Raw genomic sequence first — 23,153 nt, forward strand, 5'->3', positions numbered from 1 at the left:
GCTCTTGCACCCAAAATTTGATGTGAATTTGCATGTAGTGATATCGCACTGCCTATATAAAAGCTGTACACTAAAACATTAAAGTGGAGCAGTCTGGCAGACTATAGTCCTCACTATGACTTCTAAATAAAACTGACATTAATTCTTTTATAAGCTTGTTTTTTTTCCCCTTTGATTGACACTGGGGAATGCAAGGAGGGAATGGTGATGAGAAGGGAGTCTCTTTTTCCCTAGCACTAAGTCTGGACATGTATGAAGCACTTCTAGATTCTATCAGCACTTGAACTATTCTCTAGACACAGGTCTCTGCTGACTGACAAAGAGCTGCTTGGTCTGTGAATGGCAGTTTCTAGGTGAATGTATAACATTCTGTGTCAGAAGGCCACCACATGTGCTAAACAAAATAGCATTGTAAAAACACTAAGCATTTTCTGGACTGAAAGAAAATGACACCAGATAGTAAATTGGATCTACAGGAAAGAAAGAGTGTCTCTAGAAGTGGTAAGTGCATAGGAAAATATAAAGAACTATATATACATATATAAATAAACACATATAGTCAATTTCTTTAAAACAGACATGTTTGTATATAGTAGAAATTGTAGCTCCATGTGGGATTTGTAATTTATGTGGATGAAGCATGTGAAAATATACATATATAATACAAAAAAAGTACAAGGTATAGAGCTCTTAAATGTAACTACACTATTGAAAGACTCCTATATTTTGTGATAAATAATTCAATATCAGTTCTAAGTATACCTTGATAAACTGAGGATTCATAGTGTAACCCCTTTCAGCAGCCATTAAAAATTAACGCAAAGAGGTACAGCTAAAAACTAACAAAATAGGCAATAATGCCAACACAATGGAGAACTAAGAAGTTTCAGGCTCTTTTACCCTCATGAAGAAAAGAGTTAATAGCTTATAGTTATAGAGTTAATATGAACCAAACAAATTTTTGTCAGAAACCTAGAAACATGTAAAGAAGCTGCAGCACCCAAGGAAATGACTATTCAAGAAAAAAGTATACTAAAAACAATAGGAAAGTTCATGACATTTTTCATGCACACACCTCTCCCATATCTAGAGCAGCAAAGGATGATCTGGAAGACAGCCTCCCAATTTCCAGCTCCACCCTCAGAATATAAAGAAAAGAACAGAACAAGCACCCAACATCTGAATTAATCAGAGGTTATTTAAGGAATAGGTTTCTGTTTTGCCTGCCTCAGAGTGTCTATGAGAAGAGGATTATAAATTTAATACTAGGTTGAAGATTGTTGAAAACAGGCAAATGCCACTGTGTTAGACACATCTGTTGCAAAAGTTAGTTTTAGGATGTTCCCAAATCTACAGCCTGGGAGAAGTAGCTATTTTCCCAAATGCCCAAATATCAAGAAAAGATTATAAAGCATACAAAGAAGCAGGGAAACATGGCCCAGTGAAAGAAGATAAGCCTTCAAAAACTGCCCACGAACTAGCTGACATCTGTAATCTCACCACTTTGGGAGGCCAAGGCTGAAGTATTACTTGAGCCATTCTGGACAACATAGTGAGACTTCATCTCTACAAAATTTTTAAAAAAATTTCTGGGCATGGTGGCACACACCTGTAGTCCCAGCTACCTGAGAGACTGAGGCAGAAGGATCGCCTGAGCCCAGGAGGTAGAGGATGTAGTGAGCCAGATAGTGCCACTGCACTCCATCTTGGGTGACAGAGTGGGACTCCTACTTAAAAAAAAAAAAAAGCATAGCTTTCTCTAAAGATACTAAATGAGCTAAAGGAGAATACAGATAGACAAGTAATCAAAAGAAGAAACGTGGCTAGAAGAACAAAGTGAGTCTATCAACAAAAAGATGGAAAGTATAAAAAAGAAGAAACAAATTCAGGAGCTAAAAAATAGCAAAAGTGAAGTAAAAAATACACGAAAGAGGTTTAACACCAGATTTGATTAGACAAAGACCTAGTGAACATGAATACAGATCTAGAAAAAGAAATATAAGAAAAATAATGAAGACAATTAAAGAAGTGTAAAGGAATCATGGGACACCATCAAGTGGATCAGCAAACACATAATGATAGTTCCAGAGAGGAAACAAGTGAGAGAAAAGAACAGAGAACATATTTAAAGAATATAATTTAGCAAGTATCTGACACAGTGCATGTTTATTTTATTGTTAACATTTATCTTTAGTTCTAGGATGCTGTGTCAATGCAATCAGGTGACCATATTTTCAGAAACACAATACATATAAATATGGGCTGAGTATAGTAGGCCACATCTGTAATCACAGAATTTTAGGAGGTGGAGGCTGGAGAATCCCTTGAGCCCAGGAGTGTAAGGTCAGCATGGGCAACATAGTGAGACCTTGTTTTTACAAAAAATTTAAAAAATTAGCCAGGCTTGTTGGCATGCACCTGTAGTTGCAGTTACTCAGGAGGCAGAAGTGGAAGGATCACTTGAGCCCAGGAGGTCAATGCTGCAGTGAGCCAAGATCATGCCACTGCACTCCAGCCTATGTGTCAGTGAGACCTTGTCTCCAAAAATATATTTTTTTATACATATATTTTATATGTATAAAATTTTTTCTTTCTTTTTTTTTTTTAGATTAGAAAATACAGTTTATTTAAAGAGTAAATTGGATAGAGAAAGAGAAAGAGAGAGAGAAAGAGGAGATTCACCTCCCCAAGGTAGGGAAGGGGGCCAAAACCAGGAAACATGGTGACAGCTATAGTTCAAAAAGCACATGGCCACACCAGAGTCTAGCAAGACAATAGTGGCGATGGTCTGGCAATGGCTAAAAATTTTCTTAAATTTAAATTTCTGAGTGTAAAGATATTTCCAATACAGCAGTCCCCACTTAACCACAAGGGGACATGTTCCAAGACTCCTGTTGAATGCCTAAAATCACAGGTATTATCAAACCCCATATATACCACGTTTTAAAATTTCATTTACAAATCAAGCATAATAAAAGATTAAAAACAACAATAATAAAACCATTATAACAATATACTATAATAAAATAATGTGGCCTATCTCTCTCAAAATGTCTAATTGTATAATACTCATCTGTTTTCTTCTTGTGCTGATGAGTTGATGCTTAAAGGAAACACTTTACAGCTTTCCTTTAGCATATCCACATTGCCTGCATCACTTCTCTTGAACTCTGAGGCCATTATCAAGTAAAGTAATGGCTACTGCAATACCAGGAAAATCAACCTGATACTAAGTGAATAATGGGAAGGTAGCATATTCACAGTGGGTACACTCAACTAAGGGATGACTCACATCCAGGCAGAATGGAACAGGAGAGTTTGAGATTTCAACACACTTCTCAGAATGTCCTACAATTTAAAAGTCATCAGTTGTTTCTTCAAAGATCAATACAATTGACAAACCCTTACTAGATTAACTAAGGAAGAAGAGAAAAAAACTCAAATGCTAAAATCATAAATCAAAGCAGTGACATTGTATCTGATACAACAGACATACAAAGATTTATGAAAGAATAATGAGCAACTGTATGTCCCAAATTGAACACCCTACATGAAAATGATAAATTCCTAAAAAAACAAGCTACCATAGTAAATCAGGAAAAAAAAAAAAAAAAAAAAAAAGGAATGGAACTAGTAAGAAGACTGAATTAGTCATCAAAAATCTCCTGGCCAGGTGTGGTGGCTCATACCTATAATACCAGCAGTTTGGGAGGCCAAGGCAGGAAAATTGCTTGAGCTCAGGAGTTCGAGACCAGCCTGGGCCACATAGTAAGACCTCATCTCTACAAAAAGTAAAAAGTAAAAAATTAGCTGGGTATGGTGGCATATGCCTATAGACTCAGTCACTCAGGAGGCTATGGCAAAAGGATCACCTGAGCCCAGGTGGTTGAGGTTGCATGTTCGTGCCATTATACTACAGTCTAGGCAACAGAGTGGAACTCAACTTCAAAAAAAAAAAAAATCTCCCAACAAATAAATACCAAGTTCTGATTACATTACTGTAGAATTCTACCAAACACTTCAAGAAGAATTAGCACCAAACCTCCTATAATTATACCAAAAAACTGAAGATGCAGGAACAGTTCCAAGCTGATTATATGAGGCTAACATTACCCTCATACGAAAAATGAATGTTTTTAATCCAAAAAACTAGCAATAGATGAAAACAAACTCATCATAATAAAAGCCATAAATGAAAAGTCCAAAGGTAACATAATGAAGTTTGAAAGACTAAACAACTGTTCTCTAAGATTGGAAACAAGATAAGGATGGCTGCTCTTGCTACTTCTATTCACCATGGTTCTGGATGTCCCAGACAGAGCAATTAAGTGAGAAAACACAATAAAAGGCATAAGAATTGGAAAGGAGGTTGTGACATTACCTCTGGTCAAAGACAACATGATCTTATGTGTAGAATACTCTAAAGTTTCTACAAAAAGTAACTGATGGAATACCTGATAAAAAGTCAGGAAGAAGACATTTATTTCACAAAATCTTGACCCAAGCTCTATTTATAAAGCACAATGTGTGGCACTCACCATATTGACTTATGTCGAGCCATATAACAAGTCTCAAGAATGAAATATTTTAAGGTATATTCTCTGACCACCACAGAATTAAATGAGAAATCACAACAAAAGGTTATCAAGAAAATAATCCATTATCTGAAAAGTAAATAATACACTGAAATAACCTGTGAGTCAAACAAATATTCACAAAAAAGAATGGAATATATTTTGAACAAACATATTGCAACAATGACATTTCTGGTAGATTAAAGGTGGCTACAACTTCTTTCCTACTTCTCCCAATGTGGTGGGAATTAATTCCCCTTGAACTTTACCCACCCTAAGCAATTTATTTGGCCAATGGAACATGATAAGAGTGGCATTTGGAGACCTTGGAGATGAGGCTGTAAGGTGTCATGCAGCTTCACTAGTGTCTCTTCAGCTGCTCATTTTCAAGAAATTAAGTCATCAAGTAGAAAATCTAACTCCCCTGAGACCATCTAGGTGGAGACACACATGCAAAGACCTTGGGAAGGTATGCTTACTGATAGCCCCCAATGAGTGTCCGGCAGCACCCACTGCCAGCCACTAGTGAGCCTTCTCTGACATCAGCCCATCTGTGCTTCCACATGCTCTATCCCAGCTGCTACCTTGCTGCAACTGTGTGAGACCACCCAGCCAGCCCAGATTCCATAATCCACAGAATTAGAATAAAAACTTGTTTTAATCTGTCAAGTTTTTTGGGTGGTATTTTAAGCAGAACGAGTAATTGGAACAGAACTTGTTAACTTGAAATCAATTCCTATAGTATTAAACAGATACATGTGGCACACTGGATGTGAGACCAAGCAGAACCTGGGCTTCATGGAGCTTTTTCACGCAAGCTGGAAAGACATCAAGACCCTTGGTGAGGGAATGGAGGACAGTGAGAAACATTTCATTGGAAACTGGAGAAAAAGACATGTGAGTTATGAACTGAGGGACTGTGGGCAGCACTACTGCCTATCAGAGCATGGGAAACTGAAAGGGTAGCCCATCATCTCAGGGATCTAACTAAGGAAATTTCTAGGAAGAATGTGGAAAGTGCTATCTGGCCTCCTCTCTTGGACTTTGAGAAAATATGACAGGAGAGATATGAACTAAAAAAGGATGTTCAATTTTCAAATGTAATTTAGAGAAAATATAAAGGAGCTAGGATTTACTGGGTTGGAAATAAAACTGTTTCTCATCTCCAGTTATTCCCAATAAAATCTTTTAAAAGTAATAAATGACATCACAACAAAGATCAAAACCCATGTCTTTACAAACAATATAAAACAAAAAGATTTCTAGCATTCTTAGGGCCTTAGAGTATGCCTCATAGATAGTCCCAGTTAAACAATAAACCTTCTAAGGGTTGTTCCATAGCAGCCTTGAAGAGAAGAGGAGGCCACAGAACAAAGGGTCTGTGTCAAAGAGTGTGCAGAGTGACTTTTGCATAATGAATTTTTGGTATACTGAAAGGTTGTGCATTTTGTGTTTTTTTTTTTTTTTTTTGAGTTGGAGTCTTACTCTGTCACCCAGACTGGGTTGTACATTTTGAAGAAACGGTTATATTGAATCATTTCCTGTATCAAAAGGGCAAAGCCAGAAAAATGTGAGAGGAGGCCATTGCATCCACAACTTACCATAAGCAGGAAACAAGTGAAGAAAGTTGGTCAACTGCAGACCAGGCATATTAAAAAAAAAAAAAAAAAGAAGAACATGCAGACAATGTCAAGAGCCCAGAGGACAGAATGAAGAGGCATGAAGCATCTCTCCCAGTGTCCAGGGCTGGGTTTTAATCAAACAATGGAAGCAGGTGCCTAATAGGAATTCCTAATTGTTCAGATCGCCACCAACTCTGTCTAAAGGGAAATGCCCACTATGTTTGTTCCAGTCTCTTACTGTGTGCTAGGCATGAATGGAGGGGCATATGACAGCCCATCAGGGCCGAATTTCATTGGGCTTTCAACCAGTGCCATCATAGGAAAATAATTCTGGGGCTCTTTAAAGGAGCAAAGTATATTTTGAATGTGGCAAAAATGAAAATAATTTGTGACTAGAGGAAAAACTGTGGTTTATTAAAGATTGCTGCAAATCTTACTATTTTCCTTGAGAGGTGGGGCCTAATTGCCTATTGAATTGGGGCTGGTTTTAGTCATGAGTTTCACCAAGACAAGGCAGTGGAAGAGATGTGTTGGTACTTCTGCCTGGGCCTCTTAGACACTTGCTCTGGGAGAAGCCAGACCAACCTGACAAAACTCTAAGCTGGCTACAAAGAGAGAGCCTAACACCTATCCAATGTCCCCAGATACAAGTGTCCTTCTTGTTGAGAGCAGAGACATCATGGAGACGATTACGCTGCCTGGACATCATGAAGCAGTTGATCCACACTGCCCAGTCCAATTTACAGACCCACAAAATGGTGACATGTAAGCCAGTATGTTTTGTGGTACTTTGCTATGAAGCAGATAATTAGAACATCTTAAAAGTCATTAGAGATAGTATCTTATGTTGAAACATGGGAGAGTTTAGAATCCAATTTACTATTAGGTTTAAAATAAGCAAATACAGCACAATTCACATTGTAAGTTAGATCTTGAAACATAATTGCAAATTTTAGGTGTTCAGTTATTTTTCTGGCCACCTATTTATAATATTAACTACAGTTCTAATTCATAAACATAGATATGACTGATGTACATATCCATCTCTCCTTACTCATAGTTAAGTGGTTGGCTGGAAGAGCCGAAAAATTAATACAGTCTTTAAAAGAGTGAAAGTCAAGTGTAGCAGCACATGCCTGTAATTCTATCTACTTGGGAGGCTGAGTGAAAGGATTGCTTGAGACCAGGAGTTTGAAGCTGTAGTGGGCTATGATCATACCACTGTGCTCCAGCCTGGGCAACAGAGGGAGATCTCATCTAAAAAAAAAAAAAAGTAAAATAAATTTCAAAAACTCAACTTTGATGAGGCAGGTCACTGATTCAATGTCAGTGATACATTTGTAAATAAGGGGAGAGGGGAGGAAGAGCTTCTCGTTTTGGATTTGTTGAACTTGAAGTGTTTTGGATAGCTACAAAGAAGCACTCAATAGAGAGGTGAACCTATACTCAAAAGCCTGGGGAAAAGCTGAAAACCAAGGAGAAATAGAAGTACAAACCATAGAGGGCTGAATCAGTCAAGGAGCACTGCAGAGTGAAAAGAACAGGCCCTCCATGGAACACTTGTATGAGCATGTTAAGTAGCAGAAGAGAGCAAAAGAATTCAGAGAAACAGAGATGAAACCATCAGACAGGCAGTGACAGAAATTAATACAGGAGAATTTCCATATTGGAGAAGATTATGAACAACAGTTTGAAATATGGCAGAAGATTCAAGTAAGGCAAAAACTAGAGAGTAATCATAAGATTTAACAATTATGCTTGTGAACTCATCCTAGAAAAAGTGCTACATACCTCATTGTTGAATATCACTATGGTCACCTTTGAAGGACCCCCCTTGGGAAGCTATGCACCAATGCCAGAGCCTAGGACTCCTGTCAAAGCAATTTTGGAACTCTTTTTCTGGAATGGCCATCAGAGCTGTCATCATATTACTCTTGATGTCCTGAACGTTATCAAAGTGTCTTCAATATTTCCTTTATCTTTGGGTAAAGAAAAAATCATTGGGGGCCATATCGGGTGAGTAGGGAGGAGGGTGTTCCAATACAATTATTTGTTTACTGGCTAAAAACTCCCTCACAGATAGTGCTGGTGCATTGTTGTGATGCAAGAGCTCCTTTGGGACCATTTCTGCACATACTTTTCTCATGCCAAGATATTCAGTTAAGAGTTTCCTGTTTCTCTATCCATGTTTATTTGGTCTGCTATGCTTCTCACAGTCAGCTGTCGATTTTGATGCACAATTCAAAGAATTTTTGCAATGTTTTTGTCAGTTCTGCTTGTTACTGGCCATCCTGACTCTCTTCATCAGTGACACTCTCTCTCCTCAGAAAAATGTTTAATTCATTTGTACACCGCCATTTTCTTCATGGTATTATCTCCATAAACGTGGACTAGCACGTCCCTGATTTCACTTCTACTCTTGCCAAATTTAACAAGAAATTTAATGTTTGTTCATTGCTCTAATTCAAGCTCTGACATTCTCATGATGGCACCCAAAAACATGCAACAACAAAAATGAACACCAGTCAGCAAGTTACTGCCACATGTCAACATGAACACAGCTGTGAGACACTAATATACCAAGGTTATGAAACCATACCAAGTTGTTTCTACATGGCTACCAATGTAAGTGCACAGTGACAAGTTTGTGAACTTAATTGTTAGACTTTGTATAACTTAGGTTAGCTTTTGAAAAAATAATCTAAGAGTATATGACGTGGGTTAAAACATAAATGAGCACTGGAAATATTTGCCAGAAAATAGAACTTTCAGGACTCTGCAGCACAACCTGCACGTATAGGCAAGTTGAGAGAAATGTATGAGGGGTAACATGAGGACATGTGATCAACTCAATCCTCCAGAAATTTCAGGTTTTATCCATGAATCAAGTAAACCCTTCCAAAAGGTCTGGAACCACAATATTTTAACAACTCTAGAAAAATCTTTCTCTGTGAGTTTTGCTTCTGTTCTCAGGTTCCATTGCAATCATGTAACAAAAGATTCTATCTTAGAGAATCAAAAAATACCAGAGACACATTTATATTCAATTTAGATGATTCTAAAGAATTATAATCTGCCCAATTCAACATGCCAACTTTGTATTATTTCTATATGAAGTTGAAGTTTTACTTATTTTCTCCTGAAGTTGCTACATTTCCATTTTTCTCCATAGAGCCTATAAGCTCATAAAATACACTGAAAAACAAAGTGAGGAGAAATAAATAACTCACCAGAGACTCATTCATTTTCTCTTCCTCTTGGAAACACATAAAGGACTTGGGGAGCATAGCTGAAAGAGAAGGTAGGTGATGTGGAGTTGTGAAAAACAGGGTGTGGCATGGCGTGGTCCTCAGTTCTCCTGCTTAAAACACTGTACACTTCAGCTGGAAGAGACAAAACAAACAAATAAACAAACAAACAAAAAGCACCTCCCTGTAGAAGAACAGTCCTCTATGCAAGAAAGGGCAACAAAAACCCTATTAAAGATAACCCACAGACATTAATTGGCAGACAGCAGATGTACAATTTGCTATTCAGTTAACAAAATCATACATTACCAACTGAATTTGAAACTATATATGTGTTTCACAGAATTAATGTAAGCCAAAAAAGCAAACATTATGTCTGCTTACCTAAAATGTTATAGGAATACCCTGGGCTATATGAACTACTATTGCCACGAGGTTGCCACACAGAATTCCATGTGAGTGCTTCCACTAAAACAGCTCGTTTTTATATGATCAAATTTCAAGGAAACCATGTGTGTTACCACCCAACATTTTCCACCCACAATTAAATAAGAAAATAATGTGCATATTGTACATTCTGTAGTACAGTTTCAACACTAGTTTCAAATGACCTGCCTCCATGTATCTCATAGTCCCCTCCAACAATAACAAAAGCTTTGTCATCTCACTTGCTTTGACTAAGAGGACATCAGTAAATATCACTAAAACAGGCTGAAGAGTGCTTGCCTGGTGATTCTTCCCTTCTTGGACACAAACATACTGGAGACACCCCTTTGGAGAACACAGAGCCTACAAAAGAGCCAGCATGAATCACCAGACATGAATTTCAAACCATTATGAAGTTAACCAGCCTCAAAATACAGGTGACTAAAACCCCATTTGTGATCCCAAACAACAACAGCACAGGAATTTCCCAACTGAATCCAGCACAAATGCTGGCTCAAAATATTATCACATTAAATTGTACTTTCTTTAAGCCTATGTACTACTGTTGATTCATTACAAAGAAAAGGTTATATGGTACATTTAATCTCCTGGAAATCAATTTTTTTTAAGGGCGTCTTCAAATACATTCCAAATACAAGTCCTCTTGATAAAGCAAGTGAAGCACTCACCAGAGTCAGGGTGCCTGACACATATATCATGTCACCATGGGCAAGTCATTTATCTCATCAAATCCAATTTTTTCAACTTTCACTTAAGGCAAAATACTTTGGCAATCCCTTCCTGAATTGTGGCAAAGCACTATCAGGATAGAGGGAGCATCACTTATCTCCAGGTGCCAAATTTGGTGACAGACTAGGCTGAACAGAGCTGATTCTGGAAACAATCAATGAGGAAAGATTGAAGAGAAGTGATTGTGCTTACTGAGCACGGTAGATAATTCCTCTTCAGCTGAGTGGGTAGCGCTCTATCCTAGACCACACCTTCAACCCCCTCCCAAGTCGGGCTCGGTGGCTCAGCCTGTAATCGCGGTCTTTGGGAGGCTGAGGTGAGTGGATTGCCTGAGCCTGCGGGTTTGAGAACCGCCTGGGCAGCGAGACCTCATCTCTACAATAAATAAAAAAATCAGCCAGGCTTGGTAGCACATGCCTGTTATTCCGGCTACTCAGAAGGCTGAGGCAGAAGAATTGCTGGAGCCCAGCAGGCGAGGCTGTGGTGGCCGGGAGTGGCCACTGCACTCCAGTCTGGGCGACAGAGTGAGACTCCAACTCAAAACAACCCCCCCCCAAAAAAACCCAATAAACTTGCCAGGCCCTTCACTATCCTCCTCAGCCCAATGCACCTTTCCCTCCTGAAAGCTGGTCCAGACCTTCAAATGGCAGCCAGTTGTCATAGGTTCTGAAGTAGGTAGCATCACCCAAATCTTGCTCACTTCGAGTAGTAGAAACAACAATTACTTGAGCTAAAGTAAATGCTGAGATCCTCCCCTTTCTGGGGCTCTTGCCTCTGCTCTGAAGCGCTACTAAGAGGGTTCAGGTAATAGGGGTATTCTTTCATGTGGGATTCCTAGTCACAGGGTACCCTCCTTCAGTGAACTCTGTAACATCCACTGAATTCCAAAGTAAATAGGACCATTATCCAGGACTCCAATCTTCCTCGTAGAACACGGTCCTTAAACACTAGGTCTTGAATGAACTTCTGTGTACTCGGCCCAGCAATGCTAGGCAGGCTATGCAGTGCTGGAGGGGACCAGGAACTTCACTTGCTGAGCAGACACCAAGGAATCCCACAAACACACCTGCCACACAGGGAGACTGGGTCTGCACACACTTCACCACGGCTCATCTGGGAATCTGGGGCATTTCACGAGTCTTGCTGGTGCGCTCAGCTAATAGATGGATGTCCAGAAGGGCGTGCAGGGGACTGCCAGGGGCTCCAGCGGCCCAGCGGGGACGTGACCTCACACCTGGGCCTCCCAGGCTCGCCGGGTCTGCAGACCCCACCCCCTCTGTCCCTCACTAGCTTCTGTGTCCTGGCAGCGCCGCCTCCGACAAATCGGTAATTATCAGTGAGACCACCTCGCCTGTCTTGCCCATATAGACGACGTGAATTTCCGATTCGTCCTACCATGTCGCAGGTCGCTAATCCAGGATTTAATCAAGACCCCCCAAATTCTTCCTCGCGGTCACTTGCATAGAGAGCAGTTAACATGCGTCAGGCCCCGCCCACAGACAGCAACACTGACTCCCCGGGGAAAAAAACTAACTCCCTCATCCCTAAGGGAAGACCGCAGAAGCTAGTGGGAAATGCAGCCCTCCCATTCCGATGACATCACCAGCACAGGATCAACACTTTTTTCTTTGTTCCTTCTGCGCATATGCAGCTCCGCCCACGCCCGCCATCTTTGGTTTGGAAGGTGGGACCCCCTTGGTGCTGCAGATTGCTCCAAAGCTCCGCCCTTGGGTTCTGTGTTCCTGAATGTTGGAGCGAGGGTGAAAGAGGAGCCCGCGAGTCTCGGGAGGCTCCGAGGAGTAAGACGGGGTCCCCCACGTGATGGGAGCAGAATCGTGGGCAGACCTGAGGGGGGAGGGCCTGACGTGCACGTGCCAGCCGCGGGCCCCGGCCTGGGCCGGGGAAGTGGCGACTCGGACTGTGCCGCCCACGGTCGCTTTGTCGGAGGTGGCGCTGCCAGGAAGGCAGGCGTGGGCTTCCAGGGCTCAGAAGCTGGTGAGCCCAAGATGGCGCCGGGACCGAGGGGGTGGGGTCTGCAGACCCGGCGAGCCTGGTAGGCCCAGGTGTGAGATCACGTCCCCGCTGGGCCGCTGGAGCCCCCGGCAATCCAATGCACGCCCTTCTGGGCACCCATCTATTAGCTGAGCGCACCAGCAAGACTCGTGAAATGCCCCAGATTCCCAGATGAGCCGTGGTGAAGTGTGTGCAGACCCAGTCTCCGTGTGTGGCGGGTGTGTTTGTGGGATTCCTTGGTGTTTGTTCAGCAAGTGACGTTCCTGGTCCCTTCCTGCACTGCATAGCCTGCCTAGCACAGCTGGGCGGAGTTTACAGAAGTTTATTCAAGACCTAGTGTTTAAGGACCGTGAGTTCTACGAGGAAGATTGGTCCTGAATGATGGTCCTATTTACTTTGGAGTCCAGTGGGTGTTTGCAGAGTTCACTGGAGGGCGCCCCGTGACTAGAAATCCCACATGAAAGAATACCCCTATTGCCTGAACCCTCTCAGTAGCGCTTCAGAGCAGAGGCTAGAGCCCTAGAAAGGGGAGGATCTTAGCATTTACTTTGACTCAAGTAATTATTGTTTCTACTGCTCGAAGTGAGCAAGATTTGGGTGATGCTGCCTACGTCAGAATCGATGAACAACTGGCTGCCATTTGAAGGTCTAGACCAGCTTTCAGGAGGGAGAGGTGAATTGGGCTGAGGAGGATAGCCCGGCAAGTGTTTCTTATTTGGGGGGGTCTTGGAGGTATGGTCTAGGATGGAGAGCTACCCACTCACCTGAAGAGGAATTATCTATCGTGCTCAGTAAGCACAGTCACTTCTCTTCAGTCTTTTCTTACTGTTTCAAGAATCAACTCTGTTCAGCTCTGTTCAGCCTAGTCTGTCACCAAATTTGGCACCTAGAGATTAGCTGATGCTCCCTCTATCCTGATAGCGCTTTGCCACAATTCAGGAAGGGATTTCCAGGGTATTTTGCCCTAGGCGAAAGTTGAAAGAAGTGACTTACCTATGGTGACATGATATATTAATGTCAGGCATCCTGACTGGCTAGTGAATTTTGCCACAAGTGTTTTTTTTTTTCTCCCCTGCAGTTATATTTGTGGCACTGAGGCCAGTAACGATGTTTTTCACTTCATGCTAGCAATCTGTTCCTAAAAATAGATTCTTGAGGGAAACAAGAGGAACCTATTTTACATTACTTAAAACGGAACAATTAAACTGAAGCACACTTTCAAAGGAATAAAATATAAATAAAATACAGAATAAAGTCTACATAGAAGTATGAGACTTATGATAGAAAGAAAAAATGTTAAACATAGTCTTCTAATCTCCAGTTGCTGTGTACAATTAACATGATTTCAACCCCACTGAAGTTCAGCACTTGATGTTTATTGTGCTTTTCTAAACTACATGAGGTTTTAAAGTTGTTTTTTCTATTATTTTTTATAAGGCTTATTATTTCCAAGCCATTTGGTAATACATGTTTTTATTAACCCAGTAGTCAATTGTATGCCTATGCCTCTTAGGCTGGCCTGCAGTGGCAACATCATAGCTCACGCAGGTTCGAACTTCTGGGCTCAAGCAATTCTCCTGCTTTGGCTTCCCAAAGTACTAGGATTATAGGTGTGAGACACTGCACCCAGCCTAAAGTTTTAATTAAAGCTAAATTTCATGGAAAGTGTGCATGTTACCACCCAATATTTTCCATTCACAATTAAATAAAAAATATACATAATGTACATTCTTGTACAGTTCCACTGCTCGTTTAAAATGACATGCCTTCATGTATCTACACCCTCAGAGTCCCCTCCAACAACAACATAAACTTTGTCATCTTGCTTGCTTTGACCGTGTTTCCAACAGGGTAGCTCCAGGTTTCTTCACAGTATGTCTGTGTCCAAGAAGGGAGGCACCAGTGTGCAAGCACTTTTCAGCCTATTTTTGGATGACATTTACTGATGTTGTCTTGGTTAATGCAAGTGTGATGACAAAACTTATGTTGTTAGTGGAGATTCTATGAGAGTGTGGCTACATGGAGGCCCATCATGTGAAACCAGTCCTAGAACTGTGTGCTACAAAATATACATTATGTCCATTTTTTCTTATTGCAGGTAGAAAATATTGGGTAGTAACATGCATAGTTTCCATGAAATTTATATACATAAAAATGAGCTGAGTGTGATGGCTCATGCCTGTAGTTTCAGCACTTTGGGAGGTGGAAGGGAGAAAATTGCCTGAGCCCAGCAAGTCAAGACTGCAGTGGCATGAGCATACCACTGCACAAAAAAACAGATATTGTAGAGGGAACACTAATATAGAGAGTCCTGTGTGTCATTCTCATATTAACAGAATAGTTCATATAGCCCAAGGGTATTCTTATAACCTTAATTTTATTTAGTAAGTCATAATTGCTAATTTGTTTTAAATAGTATGGTTACTTTTTATGAGACTTATTTCTAAGTCAATTGATAATATATGTTTTTATCAACTTGGTAGTTAATTGTATGTCTGCTCGCTACCCATTAATGTAGTGTGACTTTATCTTCATTGGGGTCTTTGTTGCCCTTTCTTGCATAAGGGACTATGCTACAGGGAGGTGTTTACGTTTTTGGTCTATTCCAGCTGAAGTGTAGAGTGTTTTGAGCAGGAGAATCAAGGACCACGCCACACGAGCTCTCTCAGAACTCCACGCCTTCTGCTTTTCCTCTCAGCTATGCTTCCAGAATCCTCTATGTGTTTCCAAGAGCAAGATAAGATGAATGAGCCTTCAGTGAGTTGTTTATTTCTTCCTCATATTGTTTCACATTGTATTTTATGAGCATTATACGTTCCTAGAGTAAAATAGAAAAGTAGAAATAAGTAAAACTCAGCTTCAGGAAAATGTACATAAAAAACATGAAGTTGACATGTTTAAATAGGCTGGTTATGAGACCTCAGAGTCTTCTAGGTTGAGTCCAGATTTGTCTGTGGCTTTCTGAGCCCTGGCAAAAATGCAGATACTTTTTGTTACATGACTGCTGTGGAACCTGAGAATGGAGCATGCTAAATTCTCATGGGACATGATGACTTATTGACACCATGGTCTGAAACACCACCTTCATTGCTCACTTTGATGATGTAGGGGTTAGTTTTTTACTGTTAATTTTTAATTAAACACTTGTGACATTCAGCAATGGAAATGGTTATCTAGCGGTGAAGCAAAAACTCACATAAGAAGGGTTTTCCTGGAGTTGTTATAATTAGGTGATTCCAGACAGGACATTCTTGATTCACAGATAGCATCTGGAATTTTTAGAGGCTTGAATTGACCACAGGTCTTCATGTAACCCTCCATACATTTCTCTGAGCTTGTGTGTACATGCAGTTTGTACAACAAAATCTTGGAAGCTGTATTTTCTGGCAAATATTTCCAAGCTCATTTGTGTTTTAACCCACTTAATGTACTCTTTTTTTTTTGAGTTGAAGTCTCACTCTGTTGCCCGGACTTCCAAGTAGCTGGAACCACACCCAGCTAATTTTTTGATTTATTCTAGAGATGAGGTCTCGCCAAGTTGCCCAGGCTGGTCTCGAACCCACGGGCTCAGGCAATCCACTCACCTCGGCCTCCCAAAGCACGGGATTACAGGCTGAGCCACCGAACCCGACCTTAATGTACTCATTCATTTCTTCCAAAGTTCTCCATTAATTTGATGGTGTTCCTTGAGTTAGCATTTAGTTTGGGCTCAGTTGGAAAATTCCTATGCTAGTGTTGTTTGGGATCATAAAAGAGGCTTCAGTCACCTGGTGTTTTGATTGAGGCTAGTTGGTTTAAAAATTAGGGGACGTGGTAGTGTGTGCCTATAGTTCCAGCTAACTGGAAGGCTGAGGTGGAAGGATCGCTGGAGCCCAGCAGGTCGAGGCTGCACTCCAGTCTGGGTGACAGAGTGGGACTCTAACTCAAAAATAATAATAATAATAATAATAATAATAAGATGAGAAGGGAATTCATGCTGACTCGTGGGTAGGCTCTGTGGCTCCAACAGGGTAGCTCCAGGCTACCTAAGTTTTAGTTAAATCTAAATCCTGACTGCTCTCTAGTCTTTGCCTTACTTGAATCTTTTGATATATATGAAATGACTTTTCATGATTGTTCCTGGAAGTTCTCCTGTGTTAGTTTCCTCTCTGTTTCTCTGAATTTGGCTTCCACCTCAGTCTCCTGAGTAGCTGGAGCTGCAGGCAAGCACCATCACACCTGGCTAATTTTTTCTCTTACTCTGTAACATACCTCATCCAAGCGCTCCATCCTGGGCTCCTTTATTGTTACTCTGCAATTACTCCTTGACTGATTTGGCCCTCTGTGGTTTGTACTCCTGTTTCTCTGTTTGGCTTGTCCCCAGGCTTTTGGCCATGGATTCAAGTCTCTGTTGAATGATTCTTTGTAGCTATCCAAAAGACACCTCAAAATCAGCAAATCCAAAATGGGAAGCTCTTCCTCCTCTTTTCCCTTATTTATGGTATCACTGATGTTGAACCAGTGACCTGCCTCATCAAAGTGTAAATTTTTTTGGATTTTTTTCTCTGTCTCTCTAAGGTCTAATCTCATCCTTTTGTTCTTTTCATTTTATGCTTATATCTGCATACAGTGCTAATATGGGGGAGGAGCTATTGGTACATACAAACAAATATGGTAACTTTTTCAAATGGGAATTGTCATTCTTGGCAAAACCTGAGGGGTGTGTTTGCTTTGTGATAGTTTTTTTTTAAATAGTCAGGTTTCTGTTGCCTAGACTGGAGTGCAGTGATAAAATCATGGCTTGCTGTAGCTGTAACCTCTTCGGCTTAAGTGATACTTCCACCTCAGCCTCCCAAGTACCTGGAACTATAGGCATGTGCCTCCACAGCTGGCTACTAATAAAATTTTTTTTGTGTAGATGAGATTTGGCTATGTTGCCTAGGCTGGTCTCGAAGAATTCAAGAAGTCCTTCCGCCTTGGCCTCCAAAAGTGCTGGGATGCAGGTGTGAGCCACTGCTCCCGGCCTTGGCTCACATTGTATTCAAAGTATAATATTTAACTTTTAAATTCTTGACATTTTTTCTTGATACCTTTTATTGTTGATTTCTAATTTAATTCCACTGTGATCAGAGTATACCTTATAAGATTTTTGTCTTGAGACTTTTTTAATGGTTCATTATATGGTCTGTCTTAGAGAATGCTCCATATTGTGTTTAATAAATGGTCAAGATTTTGTTGTTTAGATCTGTCTCCTTGCTGACTTCACATGTTCCATCAGTTCCTTGTAAAAATTTTAGGGTTTTCTACACATAAGTTCATGTTGTCTTTGATCAGAGGTAAATTTATCTCTTTCTTTCCAATTTCCATGCCATTTATTTTCCTACTTAATTGCTCTGACTGGGACATCCAGACTATGGTAAATAGAAGTACCAAGAGCAGCCATTCTTACCTTGTTTTTGATCTTAGAGGAAAATTGTTCCGTCTTTGACCATTCATTATCTTATGGTTTCACTTATGACTTTTATTGTGATGAGGCTGTTTTAATCTATTTCTAGTTTTTTAGGTGTTTTTATTATTACAAACGTTCATTTTTGGTATGAGGGTAATGCTGGCCTGATAGAATAAGTTTGGAAATGTTTCCCCATCTTCAGTTTTTTGAGTAATTGCAGGAGGTTTGCTGCTAATTCTTCTTGAAATGTTTGTTAGAATTTTCCAGCGATGTCATCTGAACCTGGGATTTTCTTTGTTGGGAGATTTTTCATTACTGATTCAAACTCCTTACTTGTTGCAGTTCTTTTCAATTTTTAAAATTTCTTCTGGATTCAGTATGGTAGCCTGTTTTTAGGAATTAATCAATTTCATTTATGGTGTCTGTTGTTGGACATACCATTGCTCGTACTGTTTTTTTTTTTAAAATAATTATTTTATATCGTATCAGATGTGATGTCACCTCTTTCATTTATGATTTTTGTGTTTGAATCTTTTTTTATTTATCTCTACTCCATGCTATATTTTCTTTGTTATGCTCAGTTTGTAATTTTTTTTTTTTTTGAGTCAGAATCGTACTATATCCAGCCCAGGCTAGAGTGCAGTAGCATGAGGGCTCACTGCAGCCTCAACCTCCTGAGCTCAGGTGATACTTCCACCTCAGCTTCCTGAGTAGCTGGGACTGCAGGCATGCACCACCACACCTGGCTACTTTAAAAAAAAATTATAGAAATGAGGTCTTGCTATATTATCCAAGCTGGTCTTGAACTCCTGATCTCAAGTGATCCTCCTACTTCTGCCTCCCAAAGTGCTGGGATTACAGACGTGAGCCACCACACCTCGCTGTATTTTTTTTCCCCCAGCTTCCTGAAGTGTGAAGTTAGGTTTCTGATTTGACCTTTTTCTTTTGTAATTTAAGCATCTCCCACTATAAGAGTCCAGGTTAGTATTAATACACTGCACCCGATAGGTTTTCATATGATGTATTTTTGTGTTTATGTAAAGTTATTTTTTTTTCAGTACAATGTAATTGTGTTTTTATTTAAAGGTGATCAATGAAACATATGAATAATATGATCAATGAAACATTGTTGTAGTGCAGTTGTGCCCCCTTATCTGCCATTTCAGTTATATAGTCAGTTATGCTCTAAAAATATTTAATGGAAAATTTCAGAAAACAGCAATTGATAAGTTTTACATTGTATGACATTTCAAATAGTGTGATGAAGTCTTAAGCTATTCTGTCCATCCTTTCCAGGCCTGAATTATCTATTTGTCAAGCATAACTGCTGTGTTTCTGCTACTCACCTGTTAGTCACTTGGTGGCTGTCGTAAGTTATCAGATTGATTATCCTGGTATTGCAGTAACCCTTATTTTACTTAACAAGGCCTTGAAGAGCAAGAGAAGTGATGTTGGCAATTTGGGTATGCCACAGAGAAGCCGTTAAGTATCACCATCACAAGAAGGAAAAGGGTGAATAGAGTATCATTAGACATTTTCAGGCAGAGACAGACCACATTCACAAAACTTTTATTTCAGGATATTGTTGAATTGTTGTGCATCTCTTATCGTGTCTAGTTTATAGATTAAACTAGGTATGTACGTGTTTATAAATTAAACTAGGTATGTATGTGTAGGAAAAAATACAGTATATATAGGGTTCAGTAATACCTGTGGTTTCAGGAATCCTCTGGAGGTCTTGGAATATATCCCGAGTAGAAAAGTGGGGACTACTTTATTGTAAATGTTACCACACTCATAAATTTAAACTTTAGAAAATTTTTTTATATATATTGATACATATTTGGTTTTGGAAACATGGTCACCTTAGTGTATTGACATAGCAACCTAGAATTAAAGATAAATGTTAACAATAAAATCAACATGTACTGAGTCACAGACTTGCCAGATTGTATTTGTTACTAATTATTGTTATTATATAATTTTTTTCTATAAAATTTGCTATTTACTTTAATACCCCATGGAAGGAGCACACATTTCTTTAGCCCCAGGGGCAGGGTGACTGTGACATGCTAAGGGCATCAGCCCTAACCCTCCCCAAAGGCAGCTGCAGGGACAGGAATCTAGGTCATAGTATCAGGAAGAAATAGGCAAATGGAGTCTGGACAGTTAGCATATCTATAAAGGAGACCTAGGCAGTTTTCACTACATGTAGGCCTTCCGACTGACGGGTGTTGGGGTTGCTGTTGGGGGAGACCAGTTTCAAGACTAGAGGATCGAGGTAATGTTGAGGAAGTTTAAACCATTTACATTTAAAATAATGCTGAAAGGGACTATAAAGATAGCTATTGCCATTTGTTCATTGTGTTCTGTGTGTCTTAAACCTTTTTATCCCTCCTTTTTTCTCTTACTGCTTTCCTTTGTGTTGACTTTTTGTAGTGACATTTTGAGTCATTTCCTGTTGAGTGTACTCCAGATGTATTTTCTTTGTGGTTACTATGTGAATTATATAAAACATTCCAAAATTATAAAGATTTTTTTAAAAAAAGACAATATAATTCAGTCACATACAAAATGTGTCCTCTTTTACTGGACTGCCAATCCCTTTGTTACTGATGCCCCGGATAATATCTTTATATGTCATGTACCTGGTAACATACATTTATAGTTATTGTTATGTCTTCTAAAGTGTGCGCACAAATTAAGAGTGAATTTATTTACCAAAATTACAATGATTTACATTTCTGTATTTGTTCATGTAGTTATCTTTACTGGAGAACTTTATATTTTCATAAGGCTTCTTGTTGCTGTCTACCATACTTGGTTTCAACTTGAAAGATTACCTTTAACATTTCTCCTGGAGCAGCTCTCATAATGTACTCCTTCAGCTCCTGTTGATATAGAAAACTCTTAATGTCTCCTTTACTTTTGAAGGATGTTTTAGTAATACAGTATTTATGTTGATTTTTTCTTTCAGTATTTTCTTTATGACTATAAATGCATATGTATATTAAGATATGTATACATATTCATATGCTCATAATTATGGGTCCATACATATTCATTGATAGTAAGGTCTTTTACTAGATGGTGTCATTCACTCCAGAAATCATTCAGTCCCCTATTGCCATTTCAGTAGTTTAAAAGCATAAGAGTTAAAGGAAGTATTCATTTTCCCGTGTCTAGTAAGAATATTCAGCTGGTGTGGAGGGTAGGGCAGGGAAGATTTTTATATTATTAGCATTATGGAGAGTGTTCACTCATTTAGAAGAGAGGTGAGAATGTTGTCTGGTGGTTAACAAAAGGAATAGGTTCCCTGGATGTTGTGAGAGCTGGTATAATTTTGCAGTATACCATTTGTTTCACATGGACATATTCTAGTTTTCAAACTTTAAGAACAGCAGACAATTTTTAATCAGTGGCCCTATTTCTCTTAGCTTTGCCCTTAGATGCAACACACTGTCATACTGTGAAGGAATTGTCACAGGCCCAGTATATTATCCATCACCTTCTACCTTGGAATGTTCTGCTGAGATATGTGCAGATAATTTCATTATAGAAGCTTCACTGTATATGTGGAGACACTTTTCTCTTGCTGCTTGCAAGGTTTTCTCTGTCTTTATCATTTAGCAGTTTCATTAGTCTTAGGTGGTTGCCTTTTGGTTTATCCTAGTTAAACTATTTGAGCTTCTTGAAGTTTTGTGTTAATTTCTTTCCTCAGATATTGGAATTTTCAAACAAGTATTGTTTTTTGTTTTGTTTTGTTTTGTTTTCACTTGTGCTGGAGTGCAGTGGCTCAATCATAGCTTACTTCAGCCTCAAACTTCTGGGCTCAAGTGATCCTCCTACCTTAGCCTCCCAAAGTGATGGGATTACAGATATGAGCTACTGTGCCCAACTCACTTCTTTATATTTGCTTTGTGTTCTTTTTCACTGCTTTTTTTCCTTTGGAAACTATTGTAATGCTTCTCTTGGTCCACTTTATTGTGTCCCATGTGACCTTTGCACTATTGTCAGTTAGTTATCTTTGTTACTTTGTTTTTTTCCCTAGGTGGATCATATCTGGTATTGAACCCTTTTTGTGTATTTTTTACTTTATTATTATTTCTCAGCTATAACATTTATTTGTTTTTTTGTTCTTTTTTTTTTTTAACTTTTGTCTCTTTGTTGATAAAGTCACTTTTCTTTGCATTATGATCTTTTGTTGCTGTTTGAGTGTTTGGGAAAACAGTCACCTCTCCTAGGTTATAGATTCGAGGACATCTTTAACCTAACCTTTTCTATGGATATGTCTAATACACAACAGCACCTAGCTCTGTTTTCAGTAATCTCCAACATAATATTCAATTTACAGTCCTCTTCCCATTAGCACTCTGAGGCAAGCAAGACAGAAACCTATCCCTTGAGCAGTCCCTGGTTAATACAAAGTCAGATAACTTGTTCTACTCTTTTCTTTTCATCTAGTGTATGGAATGCTGTCCTCCAGATTATGCCTTGTTGCTCTAGATATGGGAGGGGCATCTGCAAGCAGCGAGCCATGACCTTTTCTACTTGTTTTTGCCACAATTTTTTTTCCTTATATAGTCATTGTCTTAGGTGCTTCAGCCATTCCTGTATACCACCAAGCCATGGGCTGTATTTTCTCTGTCTGCCTTCAAGATTCTTTCCTTATTTTTCTATTTCAGCAATTTGTCTGTGAGGTGCATACAGTACTTTGCTTAATATCTATGCTGATAGGGATCATTGGGTTTTCTGATTTTATAAATTGACTTTCTTTTTTTTTTTACAAAATTTGGGAAGATGTTAACCACTTTCTGATACAGTAATGCTAAATGTTGCTTTCTCTGCTCTCTGGAATACCAGTTACACATAAGTCGATCATACTGGCATATTTTCCTGGAAGATTCAGGCTCTGTCCATTCTTCTTCTGTGTCTGTTCTTTATTTCAAAAGATTGCAGCATATCTGTGAGTCTAATATCAAGTTGAATGACTGACTTTGTTCATTTCTAATCATCTGTTAGAACCATTTAGTTAGTGTTTCATTTTGGTGACTGTGTTTTACATTTGACTTTTTTTTTTTTTTTTTTGAGT

General features: G+C 39.4%; 1 protein-coding gene across 1 annotated transcript in view; it reads left to right on the forward strand.

Annotated features, from left to right (window-relative positions):
- Positions 1–12,353: 12,353 nt before the first annotated feature.
- The window catches only part of LOC103263955 (zinc finger protein 717-like), a 26,606-nt gene continuing 15,806 nt past the window's right edge, over positions 12,354–23,153 (forward strand). The window contains exons 1-2 of the mRNA XM_021714214.1: positions 12,354–12,419; positions 15,243–15,390. Coding sequence (XP_021569889.1) covers positions 15,380–15,390 — 11 coding nt within the window. The 5' untranslated portion in view covers positions 12,354–12,419; positions 15,243–15,379. The remainder of the gene's footprint in view (positions 12,420–15,242; positions 15,391–23,153) is intronic.

Source organism: Carlito syrichta, unplaced genomic scaffold (assembly GCF_000164805.1).
Source record: "Carlito syrichta isolate Samal-C Ts95f unplaced genomic scaffold, Tarsius_syrichta-2.0.1 Scaffold305332, whole genome shotgun sequence".
NCBI lineage: Eukaryota > Metazoa > Chordata > Mammalia > Primates > Tarsiidae > Carlito > Carlito syrichta.